This window comes from Aulonocara stuartgranti (assembly GCF_965226115.1).
Source record: "Aulonocara stuartgranti genome assembly, chromosome: 13".
NCBI lineage: Eukaryota > Metazoa > Chordata > Actinopteri > Cichliformes > Cichlidae > Aulonocara > Aulonocara stuartgranti.
This window is the reverse complement of record NC_138949.1, coordinates 26,944,662-26,972,171: the sequence shown is the minus strand read 5'-3', so window position 1 is coordinate 26,972,171 and position 27,510 is coordinate 26,944,662. Positions and strand designations below refer to the sequence as shown.

The 27,510-nt window shown below is 39.3% G+C and overlaps 3 protein-coding genes across 4 annotated transcripts in view; 1 reads left to right on the top strand and 2 right to left on the bottom strand.

The window, feature by feature from the left end:
* Nucleotides 1-55: 55 nt before the first annotated feature.
* Nucleotides 56-6,550, bottom strand: dnaaf10 (dynein axonemal assembly factor 10). The gene is made up of 8 exons (XM_082558274.1): nt 6,264-6,550; nt 5,194-5,294; nt 4,822-4,952; nt 4,603-4,704; nt 3,653-3,768; nt 3,032-3,166; nt 916-1,013; nt 56-824 (listed from the first exon to the last, which is right to left on the bottom strand). The coding sequence occupies exons 1-8, from the start codon at nt 6,447-6,449 to the stop codon at nt 617-619; spliced, it is 1,077 nt and encodes a 358-aa protein (XP_082414400.1). The 5' UTR covers nt 6,450-6,550; the 3' UTR covers nt 56-616.
* A 161-nt stretch (nt 6,551-6,711) lies between these two features.
* Nucleotides 6,712-10,215, top strand: pno1 (partner of NOB1 homolog). The gene is made up of 7 exons (XM_082558276.1): nt 6,712-7,021; nt 7,781-7,927; nt 8,039-8,122; nt 8,449-8,509; nt 8,649-8,766; nt 9,273-9,343; nt 9,957-10,215. The coding sequence occupies exons 1-7, from the start codon at nt 6,824-6,826 to the stop codon at nt 10,022-10,024; spliced, it is 747 nt and encodes a 248-aa protein (XP_082414402.1). The 5' UTR covers nt 6,712-6,823; the 3' UTR covers nt 10,025-10,215.
* Nucleotides 10,216-10,383: 168 nt separating this feature from the next.
* The window catches only part of LOC309720983 (calcineurin subunit B type 1), a 31,004-nt gene continuing 13,877 nt past the window's right edge, over nt 10,384-27,510 (bottom strand). The window contains exons 2-6 of one of the 2 annotated variants that reach the window (XM_082558278.1): nt 26,885-26,924; nt 16,124-16,300; nt 14,868-14,927; nt 14,284-14,468; nt 10,384-12,757 (exon numbers count right to left, since the gene is read on the bottom strand). In XM_082558278.1, coding sequence (XP_082414404.1) covers nt 12,710-12,757; nt 14,284-14,468; nt 14,868-14,927; nt 16,124-16,300; nt 26,885-26,924 — 510 coding nt within the window. In that variant the 3' untranslated portion in view covers nt 10,384-12,709. Of the gene's footprint in view, nt 12,758-14,283; nt 14,469-14,867; nt 14,928-16,123; nt 16,301-17,010; nt 17,093-26,884; nt 26,925-27,510 lie in introns of those variants that run through there. The other variant, XM_082558277.1, reaches the window with a different exon arrangement.

Sequence of the window (27,510 nt, the reverse complement as noted above, 5' to 3'; positions counted from 1 at the left end):
CTGAGAAATCTTTTTTTTTTTTATTCAAATACAGATTTAATTAGGAAAAACACCTCTTAAAAATGTCATGTCAAAAGCCACAACTTAAACAATAGACAAAAGTGAACTACAACAATGTTCACTGACAGTGCAACAACGGAAAACGTTTCAGTTTCCTCCTACAAAAACAGAAATTGATGAGAGAAAATAAATCTTGATCCCACAGTAATTCCAAGCCAGAGGCTACAGTTATTTTTCCATCCACATAGAGACTTTACAGGAAATGTATAATTGCGTTACAGGGATACTTCTCTGCAGTAAAGGATAATATCATCTGCAGGGCTCAGCCAGACAATACACATTTTTTAGGGATATCATTTAACATAGGGGGAAGAAATGGCCAAACTCAAGTTTCCCAGTTAATCTAAAATACTTTTTAAAGGAGTATTGATTGAAATGGACATGAGCAGTCTCCAGGACTTGCAGTAGAAAATTGGTGTCTTCTACTAAAAGACTACTCATCATTAAGCCTGTGACTTACACACGGGTGGTGCAGCACTACAGATACTTGTTTGTTTTTTGTTTTTCCCATATTAGGCTGCACAGATCACAAAAAGTCTTTTATGCAGTGCAGTTGTTAAACTATGTTGAGTTTAGTGACAATAAGTACACGGACAGACTGGTCAAAACCCGAACACACACACAGGCCCTGCTTGTCTGGGCTCCAGTCCAGGCTGGCAATTGGCTGAGTAGACAGAGTGACATTCTGTAAGAGGTTGACAGATCCAGCTACACCTACGTCAACACCATCAGAGTCTTTCTTGCATCTCTGAGCAGGATACTCACTGGAAATGACATCAAAACACAAAAAATTATGGTTAGTTTACAGTTTACAGGAAACATGGTGTCTGTTGACTGACTTGACTGGTTACTTACTATTTCCATAGATGTAGGTTGCCGGCTCCTCCTGTGGTCATAAAGATGTCTCTGTTCTGAGGCAAATGTCTCACCTGCCAAATGGTCGACTTATGAGCCTAAAACAGAAGAGTCAGGTTTAGTACATAAAGTGTACCGAAAGACTGTAAAGAAAACCTTTCAACCACTTTAGACTGATAACAGTCACAAAGTGTGACTTGTGCTGTTTTTAGAGGTTCCTGTTTTGACTCTTCTTTGGTATAGACTTAAATTCAAAACACAAGTTAAATTTATATCATCAGTGGAATAGTCCGATCTCTGACATTGCATCTTTCCCTTGCTTCCATTGCCAAAAATGCTTCATTTTCCTTGCTTCAGCTGGACAAACTGAATTTGAAAAAGCTTTTGTTTTGCATATGCGAAGTATCTCCACCAAAAAATATTTTGCATTAAAACACACAAAATATCTAGACATACGAAAGGACATTAAAAAGCGAAACAGAAAAACCTCGGAATCCACGTGAAAGAGGCTGCTCTTGATGCTTTGAAAATGACTGAAATTTTGACTATAATAACCATCAATACCATGATATTAATGGCGCCATCTCCAACAACGATGAGGCGGCCTACATGGATGAAGTGAAGAATCTGGCATCATGGTGCCAGGACAACCATCTCCAGCTGAACCTTGGCAAGACCAAGGAGCTGGTGGTGGACTTCAGAAGGAGTCAGCACAGAGACTACAAGCCCATTATCATCAATGGTGCTCCAGTGGAGAGGGTGCAGTCCTTCAAGTATCTCGGTGTCCACATCTCCTCAGACCTGACATGGTCTGCCTACATTCAGCTCCAGACCAAGAAGGCTAAGCAGCGCCTGTACCACCTACGACAACTGAGGAAGTTTAGGGTCTCTCCTGAGATCCTCAGGATTTTCTATACAGGCGTTGTGGAGAGCATCCTCACACAGAACATCACATCCTGGTTTGGGAACAGCTGTGTTAAGGACCAAAAAGCTCTTCAGAGAGTGATCTGTACAGCAGAACGCTGCTGCAGGATTGGTCTCCCCCCGCTTCAGGACACCTACACCAGGAGATGCCGGACTAAAGCAGCACAGATACTGAAGGACCCGTCCCATCCTGGCAACACACTGTTCCAACTTCTGCAATCCGGTAGAAGGTTCCGCATCATCCGGGCAAGGACAGAGAGACTCCAGAGGAGCATCTATCCCCAAGAAATTCGGGCCCTAAACCAACCCCCCTCACCCTCTCACATCATCTATAAGTGACTGAGACAGGACTCTCTTCTAGACACTCTAAACCCACCGGCACAATGTACATTTCAAATTCCTTTAATTTTATATATGTTCATTTTGTCTATTTTGTAAAATAGTCAGATTGTCTATTCTTATTTAATTCACTTAATGTACAGAATTCACCTGCTTGCTGCATACATGCTACTACTGCACATTCACCTAATGAGTGAGAGTGAGAGTGTGTGTGTATATATATATATATATATATATATATATATATATATATATATATATATATATATATATATATAATGTCCCCCCCCCCTTGCACAAGTCGAGGGGCGTGTCAGTGAAATGTCAGGTTACATTTCACTGTGCGTTATACTTGTATAACTATGCATGTGACGAATAAAGAACCTTGAACCTTGTAAAGTCCATGTTGTATTTTAGTCTGAAATTCTTGGTGGAACCTTATGACTCATGGTTGGAGACACTGGTGTGCCAACTGTTGATTGCTCAGAAGAACTGGACAAATATTTAGAAAGCCAGGCCCCTGGATTTCCTGGGCCTAGCTAACACTTGGAAAGCTGGCCGTGCACTAATCCTGGTTTAAGTGTAGTTTTTCCAGCGTTTTCCCACAGAAAGCCACACATCTCTTCCCTAACATGCCCAGTCTCAGTTTTCGGGCCGGTTACACAAAGGTAGTTAGACAAACATGACCCCAAACACTTCCAGCTATAAAAACGGTCAAATTGCCGTTTGCCCCCATTTCTTTCTATACCACACAAATGTAACAATAACAATAATAGTTCTAATAGCCTTTTGACATTTTCCCCATACATAGCAGCCAAACATCCATCTGAGTCACTCCACCCAGGTTAATTACCTTTTCAGAAACCGAGGCGAAGCCTTTGGTAGGGTGCTGGGTCCTCATGTCAAAAACGTGGAATTTTCCCTCCAGTGAAGTGGCCACCAGCTTGTTCATGTTGATGTCTTTCCTGTCAAACTCCACACAACATACCTAGTCAAGAAAAAAAAAAAAATAGAAATGAGTCACTCCCTGGATATTTACCACATGGCAAAGCTCCATCACAAATGATTTTACCATGCAGTAGAATGTGTTGAACTTGGCATAATGACTTCTGGCAGGTTTATACACAAGAGGAACTGAATGAAAGAGACAGCCATGTAATAAAATCAGAGCAATTCTTTGTACTGCTTATGGCATGTGAGGAAGTATTCACCTCAGACTGCCCTGTTGTTTTATGTGCAGTGTAAATGATGTGGGAAGTCATTTTCAGTTCTGTCTCCACATTTCACACCGTTTTTGTCTGCATTATAGTTCAAAATCTGTTATTTGTGCAAAGGAAATATTATGTGCCAAAAGAATTCAACCCTTAAAAAAAGCATTAGCTTTAACTATTTTGATTCATGTTTGGTTGAATCAGAAAAAAAAAGTAGAAAATGTATATATGCCACATACTGACAATTTTTTCTTTCACCTCACCCCATTTTTAATGTTCGTTTCCCACCGTAGAGACATATTCCGCAGATCGAAGAGTTTGATGTCACCATTGTCATATCCAGCACAAACACAGCGGTCCTGATCATTAAAGGCATGACCTGAAATGTAAATGTAAAGGATATTTTAAGCCTGGGAAAGATCATTGAAAACAAACACAAAGGCACAACATAGGTTTATGGCTGCATTTCCATAGGTGTTCATGCTCATGTGCTTTTTTTTTTTCCACTGTACCATCTGTTTGCACCTTTTGTGTTTGGAGGGCATGGATCAGGATGTTCTTAAAAAAGTATACATGAAAAACAAACAAAAACAAAAGTTTTGTTTGTCATGTCTTATCGGTTATGTGCAGTGCATTACAGCAGCTTTATTTATGGTGGCTGATAGGTTAGCATTGTTGCTTCACAGAGTGTCCTTTGTCTGACCCAGAACAGGGTGCTTCTCTCTGGAGTTTGAATACTCTCTCCTGACATTGTACCTTTGACCAAGGGACTAGCTGGAATTTGGGCTTTGTTCTGCTGTTTAAAATTCAGAGAAATAATCCCCTTTACTAAGTATAAAGAAATCCCTCAAATTGTACACAATAGAATATATGATAAATATTTTTTTACTGCTTCTTAGAATTAATATAACCTATGACTGTATCAGTTCTTATCACTATCAAAAATGCATTACAGTCCTGTCTCTGTGGATACAGATAAAGTGGAGAGCATGTTTTTAAACTTTACTTGTGGATGTTGGTACTTCGGTCCTCAAGAAAATAATGTTCTGTGAGGACCCTGTTAAGGGGCACAAGCTGTAACAGTGTCCTTTATACTACCACAACTATTGCAGGAGCCTTAACCTCTTCAGACCTTATGTTCTTTTCTGCACACCATGGAAGTAGGGGAAGCACCAGCACTATCAACTTAGTTTCTGAAGAATATTTTACAAACCAAAAGCAACAGTCCAGCAGTCCCTCTTGGTTTCTCCTTCCATTGGCTCCATGTTGGCTACAGGGGAATCCTTCTGTCTGGGATCCCACACCTTGACTGTACCTATTAAAATACAATCATGTAGGATCTAGTCTTATTTTCGTGTACTTTACTTTCCCACTATCATTGCACTGAAAAGTAATTACAATCTAGTTTGTTTGTTTTTTTAAATGCTCTTACCATCTCTGCTTCCAGTAACGATCTCAGGCGCACCATCACCAATCCCCAGACCACCAACACCATCAATACTATTCACGATCTCTTTGTGGGCCTTTACAGCATATACGGGCACATCCGGGGTCTCTAGATTCCTGTGAACCACAGGACATCAGTACTGAATAAGTCTAATGTCGACGTAACAGATTTTTAAAATAACATTTCCATTACATTTTTTCTATTCCATTCCAATTATAACTGTCTTTGGGATTTGAATATAAGATCTACAATTAACACAACAAGTGTTTTTTGGTTAAAAATAGAATTTAAACCTTGCTTTCCCAGTTTGATTCTTGCTATTACAGGCACAACAGTTACAATTGGTGTATACAATACCATATATTGAGATTTCCATCAAAATCCCCTGTTGCTATGTGTCTTTGCTGAAGAGACGTGGCCCCAAATGTTCCACATTTTATAGCTTTAGGTTTCTCTACCTGAAACATATCACAGAGGTAAGAGTTTGTTTAGTTTCGTGAATGGGACAATTCAGCATATAATGGAAAAGCAGTGTGGAAGGAGTGCAGTGAAAATGTATTTTCATAATCCAAGTGAGCTTGAGCTTCAGGGCATAAACTGACAGTCAGGCATTCTCCTTTAGGATTTTCTGGTTGAACCTATTAATTCAAGTCGTCCAGGCCAAAAGCAGCAAAACAGCCCCAGACCATCACATCACCATGTTTGATTGTTTTCTTGTTTTTTTAGCTAACGTGAGATGGCCCTTTGTGTTCATTTTGGTCAGCAGTGGTTTTCACTACGGAACTCTCCCATAGATGCCATTTTTACCGATTCTCTTTCTTATCATTGAATCATGAACACTGACCTTAACTAAGACGTTCTTGTCTTATACTAACATTTGCTTGATCATTTGAAACATGCGTGACAAATATGCAAGAACATAAGAAATTGGGAATAGGGCAAATACTTTTTCACAGCACTGTATCATGTAGGCACTCTTGATTCAAGCTTTAGCAGCAAAATGACCTACACTTGAAACAAACAGGCAAGATAAGTATAAAAGAATCATGTTTATACACGTTTTGTTACGTTTACTCTCCTTTATCTGTATCTTGATGCCTGGCACACATCCCATGGCGCAAAACTACAACAGTAAGTTTTGTTTGTAGTACGATACACTGGTGACAGCGTAGCAATCTTTTAATCGTTGCAAGTGATGCTGTAGTATTTGCTTTTTAAGTATAATCTGGATAAAGTATGCCAACTATAGGATAATCTACAGTAGAACAATAATGAACGGGCTGCCTTCAAATTGTTGTCATGGAAACACCCTTGCCAGACTTTTCTAGAACTCTTCGACGGGCTAGCTAGCTCTGTACGCCGTTTGTATGAAATATCTGAGAGAAAAGAAAGGAACAAAGGCCCACAAGAGTAGAACGTTAATGTACCTCCTTTATGAGCTGAGCCTCGCCTTGGTGAACTTCATATATTTGAATCACTCCGGTTCCACTAGGAAAGTTTCCCAGACAGACAAACTTCGCGCTGCAGGGAATCCATTTACTGTCAAAAACCGTATAGTTCAAACTCTTCTGAATATGCGTAATAATCTGAGGCTTGGACAGCGGCGATGACATTTTTATAAGAAACACTGATATCGGCGTGAAAAACTAGACAACTGTCGCTCTCTTCCAAAACAAACTAGGTACAGCTGAGCGAGCGGCTGCCTTAACAGATGCCTGACAAAATGCGTATCTTTCAATAAAATATCTATGTACATTGGTACAAAAATCATGTGCAAAAATATATAAACAGCTTGCATTCAATTCTAAAGACAACTAGAGACATCATAGATAGTTATAATAAAATAATTTTGTTACCTCTCAATCTACAGGCGTCGTTGATGTGGCTGTTTGGGTCCTTTTCGTCCCACGAGGACATGCTCACGCGTCTCCGTTCACAGTCTGCTTAGGTTTCTACTCAAAGTCTGATTTTAAAAACTTTTTTCGAGATGGACACCGACAAAAACCCAGTCCCGGACTCTGTAGTACCCATTGAGAACAAAGATGACGCCGATTCTTTCACAAAGGTTAAGTCAAAAAAGTCTCAGAAGCGAAAACGTGAACAAGATGGAGCGAGCATGGACACAGAGGAGCCCGTGGCAAGCAAACGACCGCAATTTCCGCCCATTTCAGGAGACAAATTACGGGTAACTACACCACGTGCATATATAGACTCTGTGTATTCTCTCGGTTTTGTCAAATAAATACCAATAACTGTACATTTAATGTTATTTGTCATGTTTACAAAGTAGCTTCCCCGACCAAACCATTAACTATTATGCGCACGCGCGGTGTAGTCATGTGAATACACTAAATAAAGCTGCTGTTGTGGTAGTGTGGTTGCCCAAGTAGAATATTCTAATACACAACAAATACTGTGTTTAGGTCGTGACTGTTATTATAATACTTATGATTTCACAGTACTCTGACTGTTTAAAGCACTGTCTACTAAAGCAAAAATACAGTTAGGAAAACAAAACGCATAAATTACTCGTGGTTAATATCAGTCCAGTACTCAGAGGATTAATTAGAAACTTTGAAATTAAGCGTGCATATGAATGTTTCAGTAATTAAATGCACCGTCAGGCACAATAGAAACCCGGGGTTGCTGTTTATATGTACTCTGCAATCTCTCTTTCTACTTCTGTTGTGGATTAGTGGTTTCTGTTATGATGACATTTTTTTCACTGTTTCCTGATGATTTAAAGATCAGACAGTTAAGTGGAAAAAAAGTCACCACATTAAACAATCGTAAACATGTTACATTAGTTGCAGCATTGCTTTGAGTTCGGGTTACAAAGCAAAGATGTTTTCTGATAAATCCTAACCAAATGTTATAGAGTAGTTTTGCTAACATTACACCGTATGATCAGAAATGTTCTTTGTGTTTGTTTGTTTTTTTTAAGGGATCAGATGAGATGCGCAAAATCCCAGTTCCAGCTCACAGATACACACCGCTGAAAGATAACTGGCTGAAGATTTTCATTCCTATTGTAGAGAACCTACAACTTCAAGTTAGATTCAACCTCAAAACAAGGAATGTTGAAATCAAGGTAAGCTTCTCCTGTTCATGTAGACTTCGGTGATTTGGTGAGCCTATTTATTACAATGCTTATATACAGTATTTCATCTCTGATATGACTAATATGCCTTCTTTCTTTCAGACATGTAAAGAAACACAGGACATCACCTCACTCCAAAGAGCAGCTGATTTTGTTAAAGCATTTGTTCTTGGATTTCAGGTTGAAGTAAGTACATGAGTTTTCTGCATGTTTTAATTCTGCCTGACTGCTTTTGTACTGAATGTGTATTTGTCAAGCCAAAAGTCAAGTTTTGGCACAGTGGTAGAGACACTTGACTGAAACTTACTTCAGCTCAGTGTAGTTAAATAATCTATTGTTAATACAATAAAAGTTTCCTCCCTGTCAGTAGCCTCCATAAAGTGACTTGTAGTTGTTTTTGCTTTGTCTAAATGTGTAAATTATCTTTAGAAGCTGTCACAGTATTTTATTGTTAATTTTGAGCCTTGCTGGATTGTCACTCGTGATGTAACATTCACACTCTCTCCCCTCAGGATGCTCTGGCTCTCATTAGATTAGATGAGCTCTTCCTTGAAAGCTTTGATGTCACAGACGGTGAGTTTCCACCTCCGTAGCACTTGTGGCTGCTGTTAGAGTCGTCATAATTTCTTACCAGTTCTCTTTCCCTGCTGCATGAAGAATACAATGTTCAACCTCTCGAGATCTATTTAATTGTTCTCCCATGTTTTGGCAGTGAAACCTCTGAAGGGAGACCACTTATCCAGAGCTATTGGAAGAATAGCAGGGAAGGGAGGAAAAACCAAATTCACCATTGAAAATGTCACAAAGACTCGCATTGTGCTTGCAGACACGTGAGTAAATCCACTCTTTTGATATGCTACAGTAAAATTACTAATTAATTTTTCACATCATTTGCTTCTTAATCCCTCATTAATTTTCTTTAGCCACCTTTTTGAAGTTGATACGGTTTCACTGCAGCATTAATCAAACATTTAGATTGGGATTTTTTCTCTTGCATTGTTTTAGTCATGATAAGTATTGGAGTTCAATACAGATCTTGCAAAGAAACTCTGTAAAGAAGAGCTTTACTTCTTTGGGATTAAACTTAAAAAAATAAAATAAACTGGCCTGATTTGGTTTGTTAATAAGTGCATAAACATACTATCATATATTACTTACTAACAGTTTTTGTCACACAAATGCTATTTTCCTCTTCACGCAGATGTTTTTGTGGGTACTCTAAAGACAATATAAACAACCTTTCGCATACATCCATACCTGCAGTATGTTTTCTAGTTATGTGCCTTGTATTCATTGTTCATTGAAACTGCGAACACTCTGCTTTGTCTGTCTACAGAAAAGTTCACGTATTAGGATCTTTCCAGAATATCAAGATGGCCCGGACAGCGATATGCAACTTGATCTTAGGTAAGACGAGCATTGTTTTTATAGCACAGTATATCATGTGGTTGATGCTATTGAGGTGGTGCTTTATTGGATGAGCTGGTTGGACACTCTGCTGTCTCAAATACCGTTACTCCTGGAGAAGTACAAGTACTAATTTATTCACTTTGAGGTACTCATTTAAACATTGAAATTTAGATTATAAGACTCCCCTGTGAATCCTTTTATGGATTTCAATTTTGATATATACTTAAATGCAGCAGTAAAAGTGCCTAAATTAAAAGAGGCTAGGCAATAAAGCATTGGAATGAAGCCATTTTTCTGAATCAGGTGTTTAAAAAGACCTGTTATAACACTTAATGTTTTCCGTAAGGAGTGCAAAAATCGAATTTCTTACTTTTTTTTTTTTTTATAAGCTGACAGTCAGCTTAAAGAAAAACCCTAAAACATTGAACAAACAGTTTAGCCAAGTCCTGAACAAACCTATTTAACTGCTGTGCAGCCTTTTCCAGTGTTCAGAGCATCAGTCACCTGACAGCAAATCCATCGAATCTAGCATTAACCATATTTGGAATTGAACTCTTTGTTTACACATTAGTGCTGAGAAGTGACCTTTAAATCCCTTTTGCCCCTACAGGAAGTCCACCTTCAAAGGTCTATGGCAACATCCGAGTGGTGGCTAGCAGGACTGCAGAGAGATTCTAAACCTGAAGCCTGATTGGTTACCATATGTATTTCTCTTCCCCTATTGGCTGGTGGAATTCCTATGTGGGATCTGTGTTGAGACCGTCACTGCCCTTTGGACTAATACCTCGGGTTCTTCTGTAATCTCGTGGTTTCTGAATCAGCTGGTATCAAATATGATTAATAAAATTATGATACGTGCATTAAGGGAATATGGATATCTGAAAGTACGTGTTTGTGCAAATGTGTTTAAAAAAAAAAAAAACTAAACGAAGCATGTGTGTACTCTTCTTTCCTGGTGAATGAAGATACAAGTCTAGTCAGTCACATCTTGGTCAGGTTTAAAATAATAATAATAAAAAAAGGACAGTCAAATAGAATACTTTCAACATTTCAAAGTTTATTTAAATTTTATTTTTCATACAGTATCAAGTTTCCAACAGTCCCACAGCATAAGATGCAGCATGCAGAAAAAGGAAAAAAAAAGGTTCTCAAACTTAAATCTTCTCATATCCCCACACAAACTAAAAAGAACCCAAGTCCCTCAGAGAAAAGTAGCACTTACAAACTAAAGCGCGGTCTGAACTATACAGAGAACAGAGAGCCAGAACTGCATTTAACAAATACTTATATACAAAAGGAAAAAAAAAAAAAACATCAAATTTTCCCCTTTAAGCTGAGTACAGTGTGTGGCAGTTTGAGACAGGATCAGATATGCAACTTTTACTGGAATCGAAGCATCTCGCTGACCCGGGTAAAATACAAAAAGTTACATGTAGTTCAGTTCAGTTGGATTACCTCTCATAATATGTGTACATTTACCAAAGTTTGGCAACATCCATATTGTATACCATTAAATTCTTAAATATATTAACATCACCATCCATGTGTAAACAAGAGGATTATTTCAAAAAATTGATCTACATGCACAACAAAAAATATACTTCCATGTCATGCAAGCACAGGGAGGCCCAAGCCGTGCAGAGCTTTGGGATAGGGGAAAAATAGAGCACTCCAGATGCACATCTCTTGACTGAAAACTGTTGTTCAAACCAGCAGTTGACCTCCAAAAGCAAAACCAAAGCTATCCCAATGCTGTTTGCAGTAGGAAGCATTTTCCCTAGAAAATAAAAATCTGGCTGAAGTTATGTTTTTTCTCCCTGTTAGTAGGTCAGAGGGTGAGAAAATGAATTGATTGTGACAGAAAAAAAAGTGGGAGAAGAAGCCAACTTTTGAAATGTACACGTTCAAAGAAAAAAAAACAAAAAACTACAATTTACAGTCTACCCATTGCACACTCGTTATGCCAACATGTTAAGATTTTAAGTGTTTGTGTTGCGCTGAAGAAAACTGACCCATCCTGTGCTGTACTGAGACGTATTCAGAAGGGCTCATTGTTAAGCAGAGGCAAAGCCATCTCCACTTACGGTTAAATAAGCTGAGCACACTTTGATTACCTAATATACACATACTGGTTAACAAAAAAAACAAAAAAAAAAAACACGCTGCCTGCAGATAAGTCTCTTAAATTGCTATGTCCTTGCACAAATTGTAATCTCACCATTATTCACTCTCAGTTCTAAGCCAAGTCCGTCCAGCCTCTGTTCCTAACATTAAAGTCTTGAAATACTAATGATTCCACCATCATTCATTAGTCAGTGTGAGTGCAGAGCTAATCTTTGCATTGGAGATTGTCTTAAAGATGCACACTGCTCTATGCAAAATGCTTCACAAGAGTAAACCATGTATCAGTTTGCAGCCACAAATTATTTTTCAAAAGACATTTTCTTGGCATTAATTTTTCTATCTATAATTTTATAACAGGAAACAACGATTATCTCCAACAATATAAACACATTCTTAAGTATAAATAAAACTACCACTCTTAATACAAAAAAAGAAAGGAAAATAAAACTGGAGTTGCTTTCCTAGGAGTGACTGGAAGCTTTACCGGTCTGCAAAACTGCGTGCGTAAGCTAAAATGGAGAACAAAAAAAAAAAAATTATTTTGATTTGCTTCTAATATGACTCGTAGTCGAGCAGTTGGAAGCGTCACGAGCCCATTTGTCTGGCATGAATGACTGCTGTGATGATGGGTAATAACTTGGACTGGTTTTCTGGATATGTTCTGGTTGGCACTTCATACCCTACACTTTCTAGTTGTGCTGCAAGTCAAGTGTTAATACACTACACACTTCCCCTCACGAGACAACCATAGATATACTTGTATTTTTTTTCTTCTTTATAAAAAACAAGAACAAAAAATAAATATCAAAAATAACAATTAACAAAAAGAAAAAAAGAAAATGAAAGGATGAAATATGAACAAGCCAACCAGCCTCTTCACCGCATCCCCTTCCCCCCCTCATCCAAAACCGGAGATGCTCTTGCGAATTACAAATAGATGTCCTTCAGTCTCTTAAAGTGCTACGACCGGGTTATTGAGAGGATTTACAGTTCAATAACACTTCAAAGTTGGCTTCACGAGGCCTGTGTTTTGTTTTGTTTTTTCTCAAAAAGAAAAAGTGGCTTCACAGAGAGAGAGAAAGAGAGAGAAAAGAAAGAAAAAAAAAGAGAGAAAGAGAGCGAATACTTCCATTGATTTACACAGAGAGCGTTTTGCCGGACGTCTTGAGCAGATCTTCAGAGATGGTGGAGAAAGCGAGAGTCGAGGACAAAGGGGGGGATTCAGCAAGCGGAGAGCGCTCACACATCCACCACCATCTTTTTGTGTATATCGAGGCCACCAACCACCTGGATGAAAGTGCGAAAGGAAGGAATAGAAAAGAAAATCTTTAATAGAGTGCTGTTAGTGCTGTGGAGGTAAGCATTAAAGTTCACATAGTTTAGTTTTCTTTATAAAGTGCCAATTCACAACAACAGCACCCGAGCTTTATATTTATATGCAAAATTTATGAATAAATTTTGATATGTGCTACGTTCAACAGTAAAAAGCCAAAAGTATTAGAGAAGAAGCTAACAATCAATCATCTCTGATGAACAACATGTGGCAAGAGTGGAAAGGAAGAACTCCCTTTTACCAGGAAGAGACCTGCAACAGAATCCGTCTCAGGTTAAGGCACCCATGCCCAAACAAGACGGCCCCTTAAAAACATTTTGACCTGCACAATAGAAGAACACCAATGTTTGGTACTGCTATTTTTAAAAAGTTGTCATCTTTTTATTACTGCCATTAAAAGGTAACCTGTTATGACCTTATATACTGAGAAAACAACTCAGTGTATTTTTAACTGACTAAAAATAAACATGTTGGTTCAGAGGGTAAACAGATTACTGTACATTACCTGTGAATATACGGCCTTCACCTCATTGTAAAGTGATTTCATATTGGTAACGTTTCATTCACCACATAACCATCAACAAGCATGTCAGTTTCACTATGAGTGACCGCATCAACAACAAGTTCTCGCTGTAACACTGCTGTGGAAATGCCGAAATGTAACAATGGGATCAACGGCATCCTGAGAAAATCTACTAAATTTATTCTCTTATTTTTACACACTTTCTCTTCCGTTGTTACTTTTACACAACAGTGTTGTTAATACTACAAAGCAAGAATAAAATCATGTCATGGAGCCTTTTCCTTGAACCTTGAAGTGTTTGAGCTGCACTGCTTCGGTAAGAAAAAAAAAACTGATCTAATACTCTCCTGCACCACTCTGAAAATACACTCCCACGAGGAAAGAGCCATTTTAGTTCATGGCTCCAGAGATATAGCTGTCAAATGTGGGGCTCATGTCTGTCAGTTGGAAGTGGAGTCTTTCATTTTAGAATATGTCTCAGAGCAAAGCCATTTCCACTGGGGTCCGACAACAGACGAGTCGGTGTATCACACTTTTCAACAAGATGACACTAATTGTATTGAGAGAACTTCATTTGCATCTGTGATCTTAAATTAGATAATTACAGCCACATACTTTCTAGTTAGTTTATGCATATCAGTACGACAGCAATGAGAATATTGATCTGGGTCAGCGCTTTTACAAACCAAATAACGCTCATCACTGCCGACCTTAAATTTGCTGGATGACACAGATCCTCCTACAAATGCCGTAAGTACACACCAGGCTATGTTTACAGCCCTTGACACCACATTTCAACAAGGAAGTGTGAAACTGAAACCCAATGCCGTTGAGCCTAAGCAAAAAGTGTTTGTGTTTCCAGAGTTTTCCGCCCCTTTGACATTTGCTTCCAACATACTAGGCTGCATCAGCACAAATGTCACCACCCCAAAATACCCCAGGAGGGCTTTGACTTACTGCACAGAACTCTTCAAAGGATATCCTGCCGTCTCCGTCCTTGTCTGCATTGATAATGGTCTTGTCCACGATCTGCTGGAGCTGCGTGTCCTTCAGGTTGTTGCCTACCATCATCTTCAGAACCTGGAAGAGCTCGCCATTGGAGATGTAGCCATCCTTGTCCATGTCATAGATCCTAAAAGCAACTGTGGTGCAGGGAGTGGCATGGGGAGGGGAGGGAGCAGAAGCACAGGTAGTTGGAAGTCTAAACCAATCAGCCTTTATTATATATAGTCTTTAACTCTTCTTTAATATTTAAATGGTTGTTTTTTTCCCTTTTTTTAAAAAAGAAAACTTGACTAGCTCATGAAAGGTGACCCAAAAGGTTAACACTGTGCACTATAAAGGACATACTACCCCAAGGGAATTTGTGTTGCAGCAGCAAGGTGACGTGAGACAAACAGAAGAGGGGAGTCACAGGGGACAAAGCCCCTGACTGGTTTTACTCCCAAAGCAACAAAACAAATGGATGTGCTTGAGGATAAGAAACTTGTTCTACTACCCATGGCTACATGTGACTTAAGCGAAGAAGCAGCTTTACTTACATCGAAGCTTCTGCTCTTTGTCCCCCTTAACGCTGAACTGTGAAACACCCTCGATAAACTCTGTGAGAAAAGAGAACAGAACAGCAATCAGTGCTGTAGGTTTACAGCTAAACCAGGCTTCCCACACAGTCCTGACTTCAACATGGCATTTTAGAAACATCTCGATTTTATGGAATTTGCTCTTTAAATAGTATATTAAGAAAAACTTACACAATACAGAAGCATAACAACATCAAGTTTATTATCAAAACACAGAAGAGCTCATTTATAGACAAAGACATACACTGTTCTGAACTGTTCATTTGTTAAACTTGAACTTTATGATGATAATTCTTTTCATTAACTCTCTCTCTATATATGTTTTTTTTTTCTTTTTTTGTGGAAAGTGTTACTACTGTACAGAAGAATGTCCAGGTTGCAAAGTCCACAGATATCGAACCTGGGCTATTTTTAAGCCTGCACTATGACTGAATTTCCAAGATAGTGGCACATTTGTAAACATGCAGACCAATAAAAGCAATCCTTATCTTTATGCAATAGGGGCAATTCCCCATCATGTGTGAATGACGTGTTCAGAATGTGGACTTTGTGCCCCATTGAAATGCAAATGACCTTAAAAGCAGGTGGCAGAATATTTTAATGGACTGGAAACAAAATAAAATAAATGGTTTTAGCATTGAAAACCAGCAACAGGTCTTATTAGTGGAACAGGATGCTGGATTCTACAAGACGGAGAGGAGCTGAATGAGCTTGTTGGATTCAAGGAACTTTATTCAGTCTTGTTTTGTTTTTTTTTAGATGTGGCACATAATATGGCACACATTGTAGTATTTCTTCAAAGAAATACTACAATATGTGCCATATTTGCAGTGGTATTACTCTTAGTTATTGTACTGGCTGACCCAAGCTATGTACTGTAGGCTATTTCGCACATATCTTTAGGAAGCCTGGATGCTACTGCTTTACATAATGGTGAAATATGAATAGTCACTATCAAAAATGAATTTGCAGCACGTCTCCTCCTATGTTGTTGCTTTTTTTGGCTCACTGCACACCAGGCCTCCTGTAGCAGGCAGTATCTATTGATTCCATGTGTTTAGGTATGAGAGTAATACTTAAACCATGAGTAAACTAGAAGAATGAAAGCAAAGCAAACTTCCACTTAAGAACCAGGTTTGTTGCTGAAGTCACAAATGTGTAAAGGATTTTTTTTACTGTTAGTCAAATCCCCACAAGCAGACAGCTTTATTGCATACCTTTAAAGTCCACTTCTCCATTCCCATCTGTGTCGAATATGTCGATAACCCTTTGCACCAGTGGGTTCTGTTGCAGCTCTGGCAGCGACATGAACTCCTCCACGCTGAGTGAGCCAGAGTTATCTAGGTCGAGTTTCTTAAACCTCTTCCCTAGCCTCTTAATCTCATCAGCATCGACTGGACAAAAAGAAAAAGCAAGAGAAGACATGGGTGAGACATTGTCTTTCAAGACATTTAGCTGATGGCATTTTCTATCTTGTTAGATAATGAAAATTATGAGCAAACAACCACAAGTGTGCACGTGTCAAGTGCCTGACAGGCCCAAGTTCTATACAAGAGCATGAGGGGAAAAAACAGCTAAAAAGTGACGATGACAAATGCATAGTGCACTGTGCACCTGCAACAACATTAGCCCAAGACTGAGCAAACAAAACCAAACAAAGAGCAATAAATCAAACACACAAAAACACTAAGTCAGAGGATATTTATGCTACCAAATAAATATCATTATAAATCTCCGCATGAAATGTAGTCATAGATTTTGATGGTCACCACTTGTAACTAGGTCAAGGACACTACCTCTAGCCTGCAGAGGCCTGGACTACCTGCTACTAGCTGCAGACCCACAGTAAGCATGGTACAATTTGTTCTGCTCTTTTCTAGCCATACCTGAAATAGATGCAACTACAAAACAAAGCTCCATTTGGTAGCAAACCTAACATGAAGCAAACTGCTCCTGCTCTGAAAACACTGCCATGGATGTAGATGTTTTTTAAAAAATGAGTAAAAGGCAGAGAAATGAGAGCTGACAAGAAAGAGTGGAGGAGGGAGTAACAGAGGAGTTATCAGAAGAGCGACACAGAGACGAGTACATAAATATAACTTACAGCCTTTGTTGTCTACTTGTGCTTTTTTATCATAAGGGGTCTGGTGGATCTTTTCTTCCCTTGCCATGAGAAATAGTCTCCACTCCCCGGCCAGTATACTGAGCAATGGTAGTAGTAATCCACAAGCAATCACAAATCCAGTTGTTAATTACTATATAAGCTCATTCACAGAGAGTCAGGTGATCATACTGGCCAACCACAAACTACTACTACTTTACCCACTTTAATATGAGTGCTAAATGGCACAGGGTGTCTATTAAACTTCACAAACAGCTAACAGAAGGAAGAGTCACAATCAAGAGGTGTGACAAAGGTTATGAACTTATTCTAGTCACGATCAGGTTTAATTTCCTCCACAAGGCCATCCAGTTTAGTTAAATGGCAAAGATAAGATCGACTTAGGAAGAACAAGCTTTGTGGTGGTAACTGTAAGGAGTTACAGTTGGAATTTCTTGTAATTCTTGATGTGAGCACAGTTAGTGAAATGTAATAACCACTAAAGATACAACTGTCATCAGAAGAGTAAGAACCTGCATTCAAACTGACGCAATGTAGGGAACATACACATCTCATATTTTGGCTACGAAGCTCTAAATGCACATGTGAATGTCTGGATTCTTACAGGATGTTATCCTATTGTTCCGCTTTCTATTATACGATGCAAAGAGAGAGACGGAGAGAGACGGGTGTGGGTTGTGTTTTGGGTTTCAGAGCTCGAACACGCTGTGCTACATCAGCTCGATGACTAATCAGAGTGCGAGTGTGGTGGAGGAGTAGGGGAGGAATAAAGGAGTGAGAGAAAGACAGATTGAGAAAGTTGGAAAGGACATGACCACAGCAGCAGCCACTGCTGGTTGCAAGCAAAGCTTTACGTGAAGAAAAACAATACACTGTTGAAATCCACTTTATAAATATTCTTTATGGGTCCCTGCAGCATGTGTATCTCATCATCATGATAAATGAAAAAATTCATCTAGACCAACACCGTGAGCCAATAAGTTTTGATTTAATGCTCCTCTATTGACCGTTAGTGATTCTGTGTTCTTTCTAATAATAAAGCACATGACAGTCACATGATCACAAATTGAATTTTTATAGCACCTTCAAGCCAATAAAATTCAAAGGGCACTGAGAGAACAGTAACAACATTGTATATTGTAAATGACTCAACTACAGAACTCTGTTCATTGGTCCTTGGAAATAAAATATAAAATCGCATGTCAAATTTCCCAGGAGACTAAAAATATGTACAAATCCATTCAAAGCACTTAGAATGTCTCCAAATAAAGGCCGTCTCCAAAGCACAGTGCAATATGCTTGCCATATGGTGTACTACAAAGCTGGAACAATAAGCAGATCAATTAATTAGTCAGTTGTGCCAATTAATCGTGAGCAATCTCATTACAGCTTTCAGCATCTTTACTATTACACTGTTAATAAACTATCCATGTGCTGTGTAAGTATGTGTACATTTAAATTAATGATGTCAAAGCCACTCTGATTTTCCCCTGTTTAACAAATCAAGACGTTAGTCTGCATCAAATATCCACGACATCTGAAAACCCAGATTTATTTCTAATGAGAGGTCAGCGGTTCACTTCACTTATATGTTCCCGATATGACAAATCTACACACAAGAACACATTCACAAGCTGATAAAGACCACAGGGTGTCTGTGTCTACCAGGCACGAGTTATCAGAGGCGAGCACACGGCTGTCCTGCGACACAAAACACTTCCTTATCAGCGGCCTCCTGTTTCCTGTGCCCAGCAGATGACACCATCTTAGCTCATAACCATTTAGCCCGTGAAGGGGTATCAATGCTACAGATAGGCACCATATTGTGTTAGTACGGTAAATCAAAGCCATGTTTGAGATAATCTGTCACACAGCCGGACAGGTCTTTTTTCAGGGTGTTAAATCTTAGTATAGATACTTCTGACACACATCCAATAGATCTTGAACACTCCACGTTCTCCAAATTAGATCAAAACCAATAGCAAAGAATAACTCCGGGCAGCCCTCTCTATTAGTTCATCAGTAACTTTAAAAATACAGAGCACTTGTCACCAAATATCAGACTGTCAATTTTAGAGTTTAATGATGGGTGAAGTAGGGAGTGTTGAATCTGCATGAAAATTTAAACACATCAATTTAAAAAAAAAAAAAAAAAAAAATCATCGCACAAAAACAACACTACAAATGCTTTATTTTCTCTACGATAAAAGAACAGGTATGTTTACAGGTGCAGGCTGCAGCCTGACTGCTCATTAGTTTGTCATCTCTTGAAGTTCAGGGTCTGGCTGCTGGGCTGGGGTCAGAATTCACTCAGCTTTAACATCATACTGGGGTCTTATCTAGCTCAGTGTTAGCATGCTCTCTGCGTGCAAAGAGCCAAAGTTATGTGTACATAATGCAGCCGTTTCCATCCTGGATGAAGTTTGCACACCACTCTCTCATCCTTTTGTGCAATAAAAATAAACATAATGGCCATATCCACGCTGCAGACTCTGCCACTATTTTCCTCCTTTGGCACACAAACAGAAATCAGCTGACTACAGTGCAAGTGGAGGTGGAACCAATAAAAAGGATCGTTAGGCACTCAAACTAACAATTCCAAGAAATTGAACTACTGGGAATTGGCTCTTGTAGAGAACCGGTTCTCGATTCCCATTCCTATTCTTAACAGAAATCTTGTTAAACAATCTGCTTTTTAAAAGGGTCCACAGAATCAACTAGTTGTATTTGTAGTGGCACACTGTTCCAAAGGCTGGTGTCACACTGAAAGGCGCCTCCGGTCGTTAGTCATGTGCAAAGAAGAACTAAAACTTTGCAGCAACTGTGTGATGCAGTTGAATCTATGCCATTTAAGGCAGTTCTGAAGGCAAAAGGAGGACCTCAATAAAAAGAATAATAATTACTTGCCTCAGAATTCCATACTCAGCTTTGTAAGGACACAAGGAAAAACCGTTCACAAAACCGTAACCTCAAAGTAACTCCCTGTCTCTGTTTAAGTTCCGTTTTGTGCTACAAAGTCAGGTTAGTAGGATAAGCTGGATGCAGTTCTGATGAAAAAGTACTGTGACATTTACAACACATAAACTTTGGCGCAGCCGCTAAGCAGGGAACATCTTAACACTGGATCCAGATCCCTTGTTGCTGTCAGGACCTGCCGAGTGAGTAGGTCCATGTATTATTCATGGAAGCAAGGACATCGGCCTTCCTTTTCCAGTGTCACACCAACAAGCCCCATGTCTGCTAGATTCACACACAGAGGGGAACCTACAGAGCCAAAATTAAAAATGTAAAAACATATTGGTTTGACTTATCCAACATATGGGTCCATCTGCTATGGTCAAGTGGTAGATTCCTGAAATCATATGGGAGCTGGAGGTTTAGCAGCTGATGAACAAACAAACAAGGTTCGTCAATTTAACTATTCTTATCTCATGTTCTTACACAAACTCATTCTAGTATGATTAAAAGTGAGCGCAGTGAAGAAAGTTGAATTTCTGAGCTTTACAAACAGCCTCTCTCCATTACAGAAGCTAAAAACCTTAAAATGTGGCACAATGATGTGTACCAAATCTAGCTGCAAATGAGGCATAGTTTGCGTACGACAGCAACAACAACTGATTCCCAAAAAGGCTGGAACAAACTGTGACTGGCAGTGGTCACATCCAGCCTGAAATGACCACGCTGGATGGGAAAGCGTCCTAGGTGTGAGAGCCACCATGATAAGATGAAATGTTCTTGGATTTTATTTATTTTTTTTTTTTAAATTGCAACAACACCTGTAATTACCATCAACGAGAAAAGTGAGAAGTAATGTTGCAGAATAAACGATTGAGATAAGATAATACACCATACATTTCCTGAATGGGTTGGCACATCTTACTCGATTTCACACAAAACAGGATGCTGTTGAGCGACTGGCTATTAAAGCGTGTGATAAAACCTTCAACCTTCACTTTTGCTATTCACTTGCCTTCTTCGCGACCTTTGGTTGTATAGGGAAAAGAAAGAGTCATGCATCTAAGCCCAACATCAGACCTGCATGTTAAAGCCTGTCTTTGGCAGCAGAGAAACACAACAAGGTGGGTGATGTTGCAAACTCGCATTCAAACACGTACATCTGCTGTGGATTAAGGTGTAGTGGAGCTACATGTTTGCTATGATGACAGTGTCTAGTAGATTACTTTATACATTAGTTCATATACAGCACACCTTTGACAACAAGATGATTTCACTCTGGCATTTTTACACTTTACAGAAATTGATAGGGATGGTTTGAAAATGACACGTCTGTGCTTACCTTTACATTTATTTCGAGCAGAATAATATACTGTTGGATGCATTTTCATGTAAAGGAAGTTTAACTGAAATATTATCAAAAATGTTTTCCTATGTAAAGAAAAATGCTTTTCTGAGGTCTCCATAGTCACAGAGGATCCTCACACTGCTTTGCTAATGAGCATCTCTGAGGGAGACCCAATGTAACTGTGAGATGATTATGATAATCTCATATACTCCACCACACAGCACACAACACACACACACTTACTTCCATAAACGCTGTATGCACCCTTAACTGTGTTACTAGGCAACTGGAACCCGTTAGCCCCCTAAAGTAGCCCACACACAGACACACAAACAGACACACACACACACACACGAATATTTAAATAATTGTTCAGGAGGTGTATGCATGAAAACACATGCATATGTAGATGTCATCAGCCTTTGAGGGCACACAGGAGGCTAACATACATAAGCATTACTTAACAAAAAATAAATAAATCTGCTAAGGTCGGCCAAATGGTCCTCCTTCTGGTCTACAGCACACAGCTCGTCCTCCATGGCCTCCTGTACGGTTAGTGGCATTCTTGAGGTATGTGTGTATTTGTGCGTGTCAAACATTGTTAAATTCACAGCGCGCATATCACGAGTCATCTGAAAATGCAAATTCAGCCGATAAAAGAATAAATCTAAAGCAACAAAGGGTACTTTTTATATGAAACTGTCTATCAGAGTAGCTGCACAAAAGGTTGGTCTGATCACAAACTAAATGCTCTACCTAACTGTAACAAGATAGCAGTCAGACAGCGGCACAGCTGTGTGAAATGGAAATCTGCTAAGTGCGACTGGCTTCTCCACCCCATTTTTGTTTAATTATAAAAAACACAATGTTCCCAAAATATCACTAATGAGTGTGTCCTCTTAAGCATGCTCGGCCCTAAAAACGGCTCACCCTGCACATTAATGGAGACATGTGACTCCATTAACGCAGCTAACCTGAAACGAGGCAAACGGGGCAGGGGAGGGATGCAGAGTGAAAATTCAGTTGACATGTTAGTGAGGATCACAGTGCACATTCTGCCATATACAGCTGTCAAGGCACACAAGGTGAGGTGTGAGGGTTCGCAAATATGAAAAGGTCGCATGCACAGCTCAATAATAACACTCGACACTGGATGAAATATCACACTGTCCCCCAATAAGGGGCTGTTGTGAGCCAACGAGGGTGTAAAATCCAGAGAACATATTGAAAGACAAGATTACTGCTGAAGGGATAACAGGACTGCAGACCAATCTAGAGATTGGGAGTTTTAAACTCATGGGAAGGTAACATTGGGTGGGGAAGGCGAAAAAAACAAAAATTCCGCTTGAATTCTGACGATCCTCCTGCATTGCATGCCCAATACTACAGACGCAGTAACAAATTCTCTTGATCAAGACCATATTTCATATCTGCTATCCTGCCTTTTAAACAGGGAGGGGCCATATGGATGAAAAACCCTCTCTGTCATTTTTGATTGAGCGGTGTTGCATGACGTATACAGCCTGGCAGCATTTTGGTGGGTGATGTGATCAGTTGTAAGGTTGAAGTTAAAGCCACATGCAGGATGTCACAAGCTGTTTCTTAGGACAGACTGTCAAAATTCAAACACAGGATTTTCCTCCCTGTTTGAAAATGTATTAGCTCCCTCTATGTTGCAGAAGTGCTGCCAACTGTTACTCTTCACATTTGTTTACCTCCCTCTCAATCTCTGTGCACACGTGTACTGTATTTTAATACCGCAGAATTCCCAGTTAGGGAGCTCTCACTGACATTGTTTCAGTTTCTCTAATTAGATACATAACATTGCATTTATTACATAAATAGCAACCATTTATTACATATGTGCTAAACCTTTGATTTACATGCAAAATGTTGGCTCTGAGAAAGTTAGCTGATATGCACAGTTACTCACTCCTATGTCAACACCCATGTGGTCAGCTAAATGTAATTCAACTCAGGTTGCGTTTAGACTAAAATTTGAGCACAGCAGCCAGTTTAAAGCAGTGTGATGGAGTAGGCAGTAGGCAAGACTTCTGGGTCATCTGTCAAAATTTTAAAAATTTAGTCCAATTTTTGCACTAAATAAAAAAAAAAAGCACACACAAAAAAAAATACAGTGTTTCTCTCACACTGCGTTAGTCTTATCTCATTTAGACAGCAGGTGTGAGAAGGCTATACAGCTGAGAGCTGCAGCACTCTGTGCATTAGGCTGATTTATCTGGCTGCACCAACAATGTACAGCTTGCCTGCATGAACCAAACTGAGGACGAGGACAGGGCAAAGCATTGATGGTGTTTATTTATAGCCGTTCTGTCATGAGAAAACCCCCAACTCACCCCACTACCCCCCACCGACAGAGGCTCAGGCTCCCACCCTCAGGGAAACCCCTAGCAACAAGGAACTCCAGCAAGTCGCCCGCCATTTATTTTTGGCGGCTGCAGACAGACCTGCAATGGTTTCAAACTCGCTGCTGCGTTTCTCTGAGAGCATGAAGCGTTGAGGGGGGTTTCATGGTTATGTGTGTGTGTGTGTGTGGGGTGAACAGAGTGGCGGAACAGAGTGGGCGCGTGCATATACTTTAGCAGAGTGTACTGCAAAAGGATGTGTGAGGAGGTGTGTGTCCGTGTGGTTTGTCTAATTACACACTGCACACTGTTACAAGTAGGCCATTAAATTCTGCCTGATCTAAGCTCGCTTAAGCCAGCAGTGGTGAGACACTGCATTGAAAAGAGGCTACAGGCCTTTCAGAAATTCATCCTCCAGCACAGAAAATAGAGACAAAAATCATGTCAGGCTGAAATGCAACACACAAATATCTCAGTAATGTCTGCAAAGTAGGCTAAATGATTAGCAGCAAGTCAAAGCCACATGCTAGATGGCACAATTATTCCCATAATTACTGACATCTACTGTTCACTTGACTCGAGCCCTTTAGGTCAGCCAGAGTCCCTATTAATGTTGCTGTACTTTCTTCATGTGGCATTTCAACAAAAAACTCAGTTAACACAAGCCTTCAAATACAAGAGGTGCATTTTTGTTCGACTAGCCCTGCTTCTCATGTTGCAGGGCGAGTTTTGATCAATGTGGCCAGGGAGGGGCGAGTGGGATTGTGCATGGAACGTGACCCGATTTCACAATCCATCTTATCAGTGGGACACATGGAGAAAAATTCATGTTGATGTTCCACACAAACAGAGTTAGAAAGTGTCTGATGGCAGGTGCGAGTGAGCGGGCATCAGTCTCACGGTGGGGCAGTAAAGGTGCAGCAGGATGAATTTCTCTGACCAGAGGGCCAGAGCTAATTTCTTAGCAGCCAGTCAAGTGCCTGCCTGTCCAAGCACTTGATGAGCTGAACAGCTGCTCTGTCAGTGCAGGGTGAGACAGAGAGAAGACAGCGAGTGAAGGACCGAGAGAGGAAAAAATAAAATAACAAATAAAAAGGAAAAATAGAAGGATCCTGAACTAAGAAATAAGTTGGATAGCAAATTTTACAATAATAACAGAAGCAAATATATTCTAACATAATAATAATAATAATAATAATAAAAAAAAACAATGCCTAATATATAGGAGGAAATCATCATTCTCTTTCCTAAATTCCCACATGTCTGCATATTATGTGTATCTGTACACATATAAAACAGTTTTGTCATTACTAATTACTTTGAACTGACAGTTGGTCACACAGATTTTGGTGATCTAGGAAGCACTTATATACACGTCCCACCTAAAATGTTTTTGGCTGAAACAAGCAGTAGCTAGCTAGCTGTACTCAATCATTGCTATATCACTGATGTATGCATATGGTCAGATCTAGAACAGGCCTTAAATGTGGGAGGTCACCCAAGTTTAATTTTGGCTCATGTCTGTGTAACCATGACACAAATGGAGCCATCGGAGCAATAGGAGAAACACATCCGGGTATTGCATTCTCAATTTGGCATTTCTTGTCAGTGTTTGTATTTGATGCCTAAGTAACGCATTTAAAAACAAACAGCAAATAGGATTGATAACATTTAAAGAGAAGGTGAAAGACAATTAGACAGTGGTGACCAGGAAAAATGTAGCTAAAGAGAGACAAAGACAAGGACAGGGAAGCTGTTAATATCCTGGACTGAATACAGAGTTCCTTTATGGGTTCATTACAGGGTCATGCATCAGCCAAAATTCATCTCCCTCATTATGGTGGTATAATCCTGGGGAAGGAATGGCTGGAAGGCCCGGCAGGCCAAGGTCCCGTTCCCCACAATGTTACAGTAGGACAGTCTAAGTATGGAAAAGCCACAGTCCACACGCACTGTGGCATTAAAAATATAAAAAATATTCAAAATGTCATTTTTAATATTTTTATGCGCATGTTTGTCATGGTAAGCATGCTATGCAAATATAATTATAATAAAATAGCAAATTAACTTTAAAACAAATTAACTCATAATTTGCAACTTAAACATAAAGCAAGCAAATCGTCTGTTTTTGCAAAGTCATCCCCAGCTGCAATACTTGCAAATTAATAAAATCCCTGTGCATGTTCCTTGAATATGAAAAAACCTGCAGAAAAACTACTACTACTAAAATTCCTGCCCTTCCTATATCTCTCCATCCCATCTCTGCTTCACCTGGTTTGATCAAGATTATAACATACAATAATAGTTGTGGAGAAGAAGTTTATTTTAATCCAATTCTGCCTCATACAAGACTTTTTTTACACTGTGACACCAAAACTCACAACAGCCTCGGTAATCCTGATGCAAAAATGATTGTTCTTGTCTGAAGGTCAATCTAAACAGCAGTACCCCTAAACTACGAGGGACTTGTCACAGTCTCAGCACTCATTAAACACATCCAGCAGCGCACCCTTTTAGCAGGTGTAAAAATGTGCAGTTTGCACCAAAGAGAGCTGGTGAGAAATCTGCATCTCTGAGGACTTTTCAACAACACAAAGCAGTATGAGCTTGTGTGGATGTGCATCATCAGGTAGGGAAGGTGAAGGAGGCCAGCAAAGAAGAAATGTGAGTCATATCTTCAGCTCTCCTCCTCCTCTTGAGCTCATAAACCTGAATATGTCTGTCTACCAGGCAGACATCTTGTAGATGTAAAAAGAGCATAAGAGACTGATTTCAAGACAATGTCTTCACCATTTCAGCACTTATGCATGATAAATCATAAAAAGCAGCTAAGATATGATGTAGTTAAAATAATACTGTAAGAGATTTTTAATTATAAAGATTTTTAACCCAAAGGAACCCAGAGGAAGTCAGATCAGCAGAAACACCAGACATTCAATGAATGGCATTTTATCAGAGGACATTCAAATTCTGTAAACTGGATGTTAAACCCAATTTGTAGTACTGATTTTTACGCTTTACACCAAATGAACACTGTCTCCTTACTGGAGAGTCATCAAAATATTGGTTATTTACTAGTCATGTCAAAAAGCCCAGAAAACGTATCAAAATAAGTATTTTCTTTTTACGTTTTTTTAGTAAACTAAGTTTTGTACAATTAGATCAAGCAAAGATTTAAGCTACTTACAGTGTGAGCACATCTCCAGGGGGTAACTGGCTTCATTTCCCTGAAGAAAGAAGAAAGGCAGAACGTTCAGTTTAGGTTGTAATAAAATATCACAAAAGCACAAATATTTTAAATTATGTGCAATAACAGTAACAAGTTCACTCATATCAGTTAAATGTATTTAAAGACCCCAGACTGCAGCAGTTTCTGAGATGGCCAATAGGATCCAGTCAATCTGCACAGTCTAATTCTGAACTTCTTCTTTTTTTTTTATTAATAAGAGTATGAAAACTCTTCAGCATATGTGTACTAATTAAAAGTTAGCGCAGCACAGACATGTACAAATACTTTTCTACAAAACAGACTGCTTCCTTGTTGATCAAACAAACAATGTCACCTACGAGGAAAGACAACACACAATAAGGCCACGTGATTTTTGTTAGGTACAGGATTCATTTTCATACCACATTTTATCAGTGACAGTAATAGTGCGGCCAACAGGACATTATTATGCGTTTATATTTGATTTGTGTATTTAATCTAACACAAAGAATTCCAGGAATTCCAGAAAAAAGAAAAAGAAAAAAAGAGATGGAAGCGTAACCGATCTTGCCAGCTCATCTTGCCAAGATCCAGAATCAAGACTG

What these genes read in the sequence shown, in the direction of transcription:
- dnaaf10 (XM_082558274.1), bottom strand. Translation starts at nt 6,449, where the DNA reads ATGTCATCGCCGCTGTCCAAGCCTCAGATTATTACGCATATTCAGAAG. An exon ending in AGGCTCAGCTCATAAAGGAG is followed by an intron (nt 5,295 to 6,263) that starts GTACATTAACGT and finishes GATATGTTTCAG; the next exon opens with GTAGAGAAACCTAAAGCTAT. An exon ending in CGTTACTGGAAGCAGAGATG is followed by an intron (nt 4,705 to 4,821) that starts GTAAGAGCATTT and finishes GTATTTTAATAG; the next exon opens with GTACAGTCAAGGTGTGGGAT.
- pno1 (XM_082558276.1), top strand. Translation starts at nt 6,824, where the DNA reads ATGGACACCGACAAAAACCCAGTCCCGGACTCTGTAGTACCCATTGAG. An exon ending in CGCATTGTGCTTGCAGACAC is followed by an intron (nt 8,767 to 9,272) that starts GTGAGTAAATCC and finishes GTCTGTCTACAG; the next exon opens with AAAAGTTCACGTATTAGGAT. An exon ending in GATATGCAACTTGATCTTAG is followed by an intron (nt 9,344 to 9,956) that starts GTAAGACGAGCA and finishes TTGCCCCTACAG; the next exon opens with GAAGTCCACCTTCAAAGGTC.